This window comes from Oryzias melastigma, linkage group LG16 (assembly GCF_002922805.2).
Source record: "Oryzias melastigma strain HK-1 linkage group LG16, ASM292280v2, whole genome shotgun sequence".
NCBI classification, from domain to species: Eukaryota; Metazoa; Chordata; class Actinopteri; order Beloniformes; family Adrianichthyidae; genus Oryzias; species Oryzias melastigma.
The window spans coordinates 24,973,359-24,983,805 of NC_050527.1; the positions used below are offsets into that span (position 1 = coordinate 24,973,359).

The 10,447-nt window shown below is 39.1% G+C and overlaps 1 protein-coding gene across 2 annotated transcripts in view; it reads right to left on the bottom strand.

Moving 5' to 3' along the window:
• The window catches only part of tap1 (transporter 1, ATP-binding cassette, sub-family B (MDR/TAP)), a 12,250-nt gene extending 3,368 nt beyond the window's left edge, over positions 1–8,882 (bottom strand). The window contains exons 1-12 of one of the 2 annotated variants that reach the window (XM_036215990.1): positions 8,321–8,882; positions 7,624–7,765; positions 6,134–6,464; positions 5,196–5,388; positions 4,853–4,967; positions 4,483–4,613; positions 4,180–4,385; positions 3,903–4,100; positions 1,483–1,611; positions 1,209–1,403; positions 955–1,128; positions 403–562 (exon numbers count right to left, since the gene is read on the bottom strand). In XM_036215990.1, coding sequence (XP_036071883.1) covers positions 403–562; positions 955–1,128; positions 1,209–1,403; positions 1,483–1,611; positions 3,903–4,100; positions 4,180–4,385; positions 4,483–4,613; positions 4,853–4,967; positions 5,196–5,388; positions 6,134–6,454 — 1,822 coding nt within the window. In that variant the 5' untranslated portion in view covers positions 6,455–6,464; positions 7,624–7,765; positions 8,321–8,882. The remainder of the gene's footprint in view (positions 1–402; positions 563–954; positions 1,129–1,208; positions 1,404–1,482; positions 1,612–3,902; positions 4,101–4,179; positions 4,386–4,482; positions 4,614–4,852; positions 4,968–5,195; positions 5,389–6,133; positions 6,465–7,623; positions 7,766–8,320) is intronic. The other variant, XM_024258616.2, reaches the window with a different exon arrangement.
• Between the last annotated feature and the right edge of the window lie 1,565 nt (positions 8,883–10,447).

Consider the following 10,447-nt stretch of genomic DNA (forward strand, 5'->3'; position numbering starts at 1 on the left):
AAGTCCAAGTCGAGTCTAAAGTCGTCAAATTCATGACTCGAGTCTGACTCGAGTCCAAGTCATGTGACTCGAGTCCCCACCTCTGCGTATTAGAGATTTTTAAGCGATTTTACTATATTTTTTTTCCAAAATTTAGGTCAACTTGAGCACTCTTTCATAGTTCTTTAGCAAAATTTACAGTCTTTTAGCAAATTTAACATTTGCAAAAAGCTTTTCTATTTTCAACAAATCCCTTCAGCAAATAAAGTAAATTTAGTCACCATTTTCAGCAAAAAGCGTCAGCATTTTCAGCGATCACTTTCAGCAAAAAGCATTCACACTAGCATCATTGCAGGTAATGCAACTTTTCTAGTTTGGTTTTCACATCCACGCTGCGCCTGAACCTCATTGGTGGAGTCAGACCTGTGTCGTATCCTTTCGTCAGCTTCTCGATGAACTGGTGGGCGCTGGCCTGCTTGGCTGCCGTGAACATCTCCTCATCTGTGGCCTGTTCGTAGCCGTACTTGATGTTCTCCCGAACGGAGCGAGCAAACAGGACGCAGTCCTGACTCACAACGGCGATCTGCCAGAAAATGATTAAAAACTTTAGAGTCACGCCATCATCCAGCAGTAACAACATGAGCCAGTAAATCACTAAAAGTTTTCAAAAAACTGGTTTAACTCTAAACACCGGAGCTCCAGTGTTTATGTTCTTTGATTTACTGTAATGTTTTAATTGTTAACACAATAATTCTAGTAGATTCTGAAGGAGAAAAGCGGCGCATAGTGAAACATGGCAGTGAGAGCATCATGATGCGGGAAATGGAAAAAGGGACTTCTGCTGCAAGTTTCCCCAAATTAGTGAAATTATAGTTCACATTTATTCAAATTTCCAACCAGCCTGACAACCGCTGAGAACTTCTGTAACCGTGGCAACAATTTTACCGTAGCAGATCATCAGACAGCAGCTCAAACCTTTTCATGCAGGAACTCGTCTTTGTAGCTGTGCAGAGCGTTCCCGTCCAGAAGGATCTCTCCTGACTGCGGCTGGTAGAACCTCTCCAGCAGTTTGACACAGGTGGTCTTCCCGGACCGGTTCAGTCCTACGAGCGCGGTGATCTGACCGGGTTTTATTTCCAGAGAAACATCCTGGTGTAGAAAAAAAACAAACAAACACTAAGTTCAGAATTAAAAAAAAAAAAAGTAATTTCCAGGAGAACGAGACGTACCTTCAGAACAAGACCGCTCTCATCGCTCTTTCCAGAATAGGAAAACGACACGTTTTTGAACTGAACGTGTCCTTTCAGGACCTTGGGTTCCAGTGTGCCTGAAGGAGGCTTCTGAGGTTTGCGGTCCAAATATTCAAAGATCTTCTCAGAGGCACCGATGGCCTTCTTCACCTCTGGGTAGTACCGCATGACAGACTAGAGGAGAGGCAGAATGTGAGACGGCGGGAGGAAAAAGGCTCATGGAGGAACAGAGAAACCCAGATTGCTGGCTCACCTCGACAGCAGAGGTGAACTGCAGCTCGTACAGAACGAAGGAAACCAGATCTCCACTGCTGACCGCCCCCCTGGTCACCAGCGTCCCGCCGTAGTACAGGATGCACACCTTCAGGGCCAGAGTTGTTATCTGGAAAACACAGGAAAGCTAAACACAACATGTTCAGATGATAGGACAACAGCAGCTCAAACCACAGGTTTGACTCCTAAAGGTCATGAAGGTCAGAGTCCATAGCAACCATTGGAGTATTTTCATGAGTGGAGCTGATAATTATGTCTGTACATTTTCATGTCTTTATCTCAACATTTTTTTCTTTATTTTCCTTAGAAACGAGCGTTTAAACACATTGATATGATAATGTGGAGGAGAAAGATGGACTGTTAGCTTGGAGAAAAGTTTTAGAAACAGGACAAAGTTTGTGCAGATTAAACATAAAGACGATCACAAAAATAAAGGCAGATCGAGCAGCACCTGAACCATCTCACCAAATCTAATGTTCACTTAGCTTGAAGCACTTTTTTTTGTTTTAGCAAAAAATAGCTAAACTTCAGTGAGAGAAATGACAAGAAAGAACCAGAATACTCATGATTATTTATGAGTAAAAAAATTGATGTTTGGACTCAAGATTTTATGTAACAGATTCTTAAAAACAGAAAAAACGAAGAATGACATTATTTCAGAAGTTTGATTGGTCCTGTAGTTTTTGTGTTTTAACAGAAGGTCATCCACAGATCCACAAAGTCCAAGAGCTTAGATGTAATACTGAACACTTGAGTCAGAGAAACTCTGACGAATCAAAACCGTATAATGTTTTCATGTTTTGACTCAATAAATGTGTCAAAGGTTTCCAAAAATCTACGAACAAATCTAAGCTTTTAAAACCTCCGTTGTTTCGTGGTCGCCAGGGAGACATTTTGCTGGAGGTGGAGTCATCGGATTCATTGTTAATACACAATTTTAAACTCGTTGTGTGTTAACAAGGGCTGTGAACGTTAACGCGTTAACACGTGCGATTAATCAAAAAGAATAAACCTGTTTATATTTATTAACGCAAATTAAAAACACTGTCGGTTATTATCCCACTTATACCACGGTCACTTGCAAAATAAGTAAATATTAAATTGGTTTTCAGTATCGTTTTTTTTTTTGGTTTAGATAGCTTTTTATCAAAAAGTGACTGTTTGATCCATGGTCCGCATGTTGAACGTCACAAAAGTTTAAATAAAGCAACAGTTCAGAGCGAAAGTTCATCTCTTACCACTGGTTTTTGTCCAGATGAAGTAAAGTTTTAAAGCGACCTGCTCGGTAATACTGCAGACATAAAAGTCTTTAGAATTCTGTTTATCTTATTGTTGATGTGTTTCCTACACAGAATTTACAGATCTGGGTTAACACTTGATAAATTAATAAAATTCAGACGATAAAAATGAAGGAAAAACTTTCTCTCTGGACGGTTTTTCTTTAAAAGATGAATACTGTCACATAAAATTTACCCAGTAAAACATTGTGATTAATCACAATTAATCACAACACAAAAGTGTGATTAAACTGATTATTTATTTAACCAAGTGTCAGAGCTAAATAAAAATAAATGATCTAAATGTACAGTTTTGTGTGTGACTTCATATTGTGATTATTCACAGATAATAAGTTGTCGTCAAATACTGTAAAAAACAAAAAATTTAATCGCGATTAATTTTCTTTCCCAGGTTTTGTGATTGATTATTTAAATTTTTTTAATCGATTCCCCACCCTAGAGTTAACCTTTTAACATCAGAGGTGTAGAACTCAACAGCAAAATGACCCACGCTCTTTGAACTCCCGTAACTCTTCAACCGTTTTTAAGCATTTAACAGCGTTTCAGCGGATTCAGATGCAGAGAGAGGAGTGATTTTGTAAAGAGTTACATAACACCACTTTTCTCCCCATCAGAATCAGCTGACTGATGTTGATTAACTTCACCACTTACGCGAAAGGTCTAATATTCAGCACAAAAGCTGCGTGTCTGTGCTTCAGAAGCTGTTGGAATTCTGCTACAGAAGTTCAAAGCCCTGGTGTTAAATCAGGTAACCGTTGCAGCTTGTACAGTTGTCATGGTAACCGCCTCCTTGGGAGGCCTGGAGATGGAGCTGAAGCAAACCAGAGAGGGACTGGAACGACTGCACAAGTGAAAACTAAAAATGTTGAGTCTTTTTCCAATAAAAAAGACTTAAATGAAGATTTGAAGTTAAGTGAAGTCAAGCAACAAACATCCGAGTCTCAGATGAGTCCAAACAAACAGAAAAGTGGCTGTAAGAGGTTTCTGTGAAGAGTTGAGGTGATGACAACTCCACCTGTTTTACCTCACAAAGAGGGGGTTTATTGCTGTTTTTGCTACAGACAAAGTGAAGATCCAGCAGAAAGTATTCTATTGGACTCACGCTGTTAGCCCAGGTTGTGGCAGCGTACGCTGCAGCCTCTTGTTTGTTCAGAGAATACGTTTCCTCCAGCCTCTTCCTGTACTTCTCTGTCTCGCCATCCTCGTTGGCAAAGCTCCTGACGGTCTTCATGCAGGAGAAGGTCTCCGTGGCAACCTGGTTGGCCTTGGCCAGCGACTCCTGAACCTTCTTAGCGGTGATCTAAAGCACAGCAGACGGTTAAAGTCACAGCCGCATGACGGACGACGGCTAATTCAGGAGGATTTCTTTGTTTCTTCACCTGGTGGAAGTGTCCGGTGAGCTCTGGGATGACCCAGATGATGGGGAGGCCCATGCAGGTGAGCAGGGTCATTTTCCAGGACTGGCTGACCATGAAGAAGAGCAGGAAGGCGAAGCGTCCTGTGTACCACATCAGGAGGCTCAGCTCTTCGCTCAGAGCCTCGCTCATGTCGTTGGTATCCGTAGTGATGCGAGAAACTAGAACACCTGAGACAGAAACGACATTTAGGTCAAATCATCTACAAATCCAAAGTTCTCTTTTCGGAACGCGTTTACGACGATTTGCTTCTAAAAACGTGGTTACCGGTGGGAGTGGCGTCAAAGAAAGCGATCTCCTGCCTGAGCACGGCCTGGAAGACGGCCGCCTGCACGGAGGTGTGGATGAGGCTCATGGTGATGTTGTACACAAGGTCGCACACAAACTCAAAAACGGCACTGCAAACACACAACGAATCACTTTAACACGTCTGCTCGACTTCCACCTGAAAACATTCCCTGTTGACGTTATGAATCTTCGATAAAGAAATCGATGTTTGAGGACTTTTTAGCATTTGAATGTATTTACTGGGGAAATAAAAGTCCAAACAAAACATCAGCTCACACATAAATACAATGTGAATTAAAAGGATTTAAACCCTCTGGACCCCCTCAGGCTGAAGCCCCGCCTCCGTTACCTGCCGATGGTCATCAGTGTCATGATGGTGATGGCCTGGGAGAACGCCTCCGGGGACTCGTCATCAATGATCCAGTCCGTCATCCGGCCGGTGTACTTTGGGATGGCCATCTCCCCTGCAGAACACAGAGAGTCATGAGTGCTGGATAACCGGATCGTCCTCCTGATGCTTTTTCATGAAGTCATTTTCTAAGTCGGTGCACACTGTGGTTAATTAAAAACACTTGGCAAAGCGTTGTGTGTCTGACATTAAATCCCCCCAAAATATTAAAAATAATTCTTCTATCTGTGAAGACTTCATTCATGCAGGTTCCAGAGCAGGAAACGTTTGAACACTGTCTTACCGTAGGACGACAGGATTACCATAGCCAGGACGAAAACAAAGCGGGCCAGGTAAGGCCGCATGTATCCCATCAGGCGATTCAGAGAGGCTCTGGTGTCCGGTCCAGACGTCTTGGGCGGTGCCTTTGACCACGCGGACGAGGCTTTGATGAAGTAGAGCAGCGCCACCGCCGTCACCGCGTACCCCTGGAATACCTGCCAAGCAGAGCGCTGGTTCAAACCTGCAGGAAGCATGCTCCCTTTCACAGCCAGTCATTCTACTTTGAATTTTGCTTCAGCTTCAGGAAACAAATGTCAAAACAGTTATTCTCTTGAATTGAAATTCATTTTTAAAACCAGACTTTAAAAAGAAAAATATTTTGGGGCTCATTTCTGCAGATAATTGTTCAAAATAAAAATGCTTCATTTTGTGTAAATATTTCTTTTTCCCCAAATATGTAAGAAACAGCCTCTAACAAATATGATTGGAGATTTGAATCTGGTAATTAAGCCTTCAAATTTTAAACATTTCCAGGAGTAAAGATCTGATGTGGTAAAAAAGCTCATGATTAAAGTTATAAGCAGCTTTCAAAGGCGGATGCAACCAAGAAATTACTTGGTTCAAAAATACTCTATAAAGATGATAAAATCCATAGCAACCATTGAATTTTTTTTCATGTTAGGGTCTTAGTGATATGTATCCATACTTCAAAGTAAAATGGCAACCGCTGCTTACATTAGCCACACCCACTCTGTTAGCATGAAACTTAGTCTCATCTTGACTGGATGAAGAATGTTGAATAAATAAAACCTATATTTTGAATTTATTTTTCTCCTTTTTTAAATTTCTCCAAAATTTTCTTTTATTTCAGACATTTTACGGTCTTTTTTCATCAGTTCATGCACTTTTTAACATAAAAAACACACGTTTTTTTAATCATAACCACCCGTAAACACTCACCCTCTCCCAGCTGTGCCACCCCCACAGTTCTTCCACCACGGAGCCCCCCAGCAGCCACATAAGAGCCACGTAGACCGGGAAGTGGAAGCAAAGGACCCCTATGCTCTGGAGGCCCCGGGAGCTCCTCGTCCATGGGGGGCACCCGGGGAAGGTGAAGGCGAGAAAGACCAGGATGGAGGCCCTGATCAGGGCCCCCGCCCACAGGGTGAAGAAGGGATGGGTGCGCAGCAGAAGGGAGAAATGGGCCAGGCGGAGGGCGTGCACCGTGCAGACGTCCAGGCAGACGCAGAGCAGAGGGACGAAGGGGCTCATTTTAGGCATCACGCAGGTCCTGAGGGGGGAGGCAGAAAAACATCCATGGAATTGACCAAACTTTACATGTTTATTCATGCTTAGAGCAGAGGTCTGCAACCTTCAGCTCTTACAGAGCCAGTCAGGTCACTTTGTCACTGATCAAAACCCACTAGGAGCCACAAAGTCTGATTTAAAAAAATAAAAGCCATGATTTGTTTTTTTGTGATTTGTAATTATTATGATAAATAAAAATAAACTATTGTTTTTGGCACAAATAAAACTGAAATATAAAGAAAAAATAGCCTTAAAAATAAAAGTTTATAAGCTTAGAAAGAGGTTTAGGTGACTTCCTTTCAAAATAAAAGACTTCCTCAGACACATCGGATCATCTCAGTGCAATAAAATGTAAAAAAACTGGGTTTTTATCGTTGTTAGTGAATCTCAGAAAGAAATGTGCAAATCTAACAAACTATAATTAAATTAGAGCTAATTAAGTGATCAATATTGTATGATTTTTTTAACCATATCCATCTTATAACCAAGTGGGCCTCAATTCTGGTTGTGCTTAGTGACCTCCAATTGATTTTCTTTGGTGCACAATGCAATAAAAATCTTTCAAAACATTTTAGTTTGACTAAAAAGAGCCATTTGGACTTGTTTTCTACGATCAAAACCTAGCAGGAGCCGCAAAGTCTTATTTTGAAACTGCTATGCATTCATTACAACAAAATAAATATGAATTATGTTTCTTTTGTGGCATGAACTAAAACAGAAATATAAAGAGAAACTAGCATTTTCTCAAAATGTGAAATTATTTTTGTGTTTGACAGAAGCTTGTTTGATTTCCTTTCAAAATAAAAGACGTTTTGTGCCAAACTGGATCCTCCTAGTGCAGTTCTGGACAGAATAAGATAATATGTGCTTTAAATCCATAAAAAATCAGACTTTTCTTTTTTACTATTTGAAATCGGTGTATTCTGGAGAAAGCATAGAACAAATTAGAGTCATCAGGAATGTAAAAACCTTTACATAATTTATATTTGAGGTGCACCTCAGTCATAAAATTGTAAACTTAGCTAATCTAAATGAAAATAATACTATTATTTTATTTTTCTTTAACCAAAGGACAGGTAAAAGAGCCACAATTGGCTCCGAAGCCGTAGGTTCCAGACCCTGGATGAGTGATATCTACTGACCTTCAACTGTTTGTAAATGAGGTTGAATTAAGTTTGAGATCGTTTTTTTTTTTTTTAAATGGAGGAGTAGAAAAGACACATGTGGCCTCAGGTTGTAGTCCCTGATTTATGTTCTTTATATCAGTGCAGATCTGTGCGATCCCTGGGATAAATAAGGAAGTTATGTTATTGATTAATGTATTACAGCAATAAAACTCGTAACTCAAAGCTTTTAGTTCCATTTACTTTTGTCACCTAGCTTCTTTATTCCCCTATTCTCCTCCATTTTCTGTAAATAATGACTCCCTGCAATCATATTTAGTAATGTCTCTGTTTCGTTGAAATCCCACCTTATTACATTTATGCATTTATCATTTCCTAAAGTGTTGCAGACCCTCCTTTATCTATGACATGACCCTGGATCACCTCACATGACCTTTTCCTCCTAAACTCCAGTTCACTATAAGAGCTTTTATTGACCAACACAACAGTTTACTTTCGCTTAGCTCGGGAGCTTTACTTTCATTTTCTCCAACTCTGCTTCTTTCTTTGAAACATTTCGACAAAATAAAACAAAAAAAGACTAACTTAAAAAGGAGGAAAGACACCAAAACAGAAAGTTTCTAAATAATAATTTGAAGTTCAGGAACAGCAGTTTGTTATGCTAACACGGTTAAGCTAGCACAATAAAAGCGCAGAAACAAACATGGATACTTACTTTTGTCGTATTGAAAATGTAAATTTGCAGCAAAACGTTTGGAAGAAATACTTTTGTTTCTCCGGAAGGAGTTAAAAAGTTGTATTTGTCTTCCTCCTGACCGGCAGCCTGACGACTCCTCACCCGGCTAAGACACCCCACGAAGCGAAACCGAAACCACACACACACGATGGAAAGCCCCGTCCTTCTTCCTACATCATAGCTGTACAAACATTTACGTTACATTTTTCTTAAAAAAATACAATTTAAAAAACTTAAAAAAAAAAAAGTTATGCATGAATCCAACTAATCCTCATAACAGCTGTCAAAATCCAACATCTGTGCAGAATGAAGAAAACGGTCCAACAGTGACCCCGTGTGGCGAAGAGCCGGAACTGAACGTGATCGGATTCAGGGGCGTAAAAGGATTTTTCAGGGACTCGTGCCCAACATAAAATATCAATTTCTCAAGAAGAATAAACAAGGTAAAAGCTAAAAAATAAATAAATAAAAACAATAAAAATTCACAAGATAACAAAGAAAGCACTATAAAACGAATACATGGTGTAATAGAACCAGTTGTGTCAATTTCTTGCATTGATTCAGATTAATTAATTTAAAAATATACATTTTTTTAAATTGCCTTAATGCAATTTGTCATGTTGTAAAAAAAAAAAAAAAAAAAAAGCCGGAAACAATTTACTTGCACAAACATTTTATTTGAACTCAGCTGAAAACGTGCCTTAACCGGTCTCAGTGATCCTCTCAGAGCAGGTGTTTGTGTTCCTTCATGCACAGCATCGCTGCTGTGACATCATCAATCTGCGACTTTGTGGTTCTTAGCAGAGCTTACCCAAAACAATGCTAAGACAACACAACTATTATCTATTCTGTAAGAGATAGAGCCCAACAAGGAGTTTGTGAATCATGAAGAAGAATCATGGCATTGGATGGTAAACTGTGAATTAAGTTATGTCAACATGTATTATGGTGTTAATAAGTAGTTTGTGGTGAAAAAAAAACGTGTTTGATTGCTCAGAAAAGGGAAAATCATACCCCTTACTGGTGTAAAAGTTAACTTTCGAAATCTGCTATAATAAGATAACTTCATAAAGTAATTTTAGTAGATGTACTTGATATTTTATTGTGTCGTGATATCACAAATTTAAATGAAAATACCTAAAAATAAGGCTTTTCACAGCAAATATTTGGTTAGATTAAAAATAGATTAATTACTTGATTACGGGTCACAATTAAGTATTCAGACACACAAAAAATAATCACATGAGAACACTAGATAGAATGAATTAAAAATACAGAGAAAAAACAAAGTAAATATAATTTAAAAAAAAAATACACAGAAATGTAAAGTTGCATCACTAAAAGGCTCCACAAATAAATTAAGCAAAACAAAATTCATTTCTGATCATATTTTATTATTGCTTTTTTTTAATTATGTATAAAGTTGTTAATTATTAATTCTATTCAATTGAATTGTCCAATTTTCATGTGAGATGTCTGGGTTTAATCATTTGTCTGTTAAATTCTTACTTACAATGAATCAGGTTAAATCTTTAAATTCATAATATTTTTTAAAGGCTTTAAAAAAACCTGCTTAACTCTGTTAAAAAAATAAACGTGTTCTAATAACATAAAGAGGAGGAGCACGCACAGACACGAACACATAACTAGAACACACAACAGTGACGGTCGCTGGTTTTTGGCGATTTCACATCACGGCTCCGTGTCTGCAGACATGTTGATGCTTTCGTTGTTTGACACTGAAGAGATGAGAGCTTTGAAATGTTTAACAGCTTCCTTCCTGGTTTCCTCTTCTTTCAGGTCAGAAAGGATGAAGATGTCATTCCTATTTCAAGCAGCCTCTCCGCAGGCTTCTGTTCATCCCTGAGATTACACTTCCTGTCTTTAGACGACTGGGACTGCAAAGCCGGCTTCTTTTTTGCAGGAAGAAAGTCGTGCAAAGCGTTACTTATCAATTTAATGTTATGTTTTACTTTTCTATTCTGACAAACTAACCTGCTTCTGCCTATTTAAAGAAATAAAACCACGAGGGGCTCACAGGTGGAAAAATGCAGCAAAAAAGAAAACTCTTAAAAAAAAAAAGTCCTGTCAGCTTTGATTGATTTA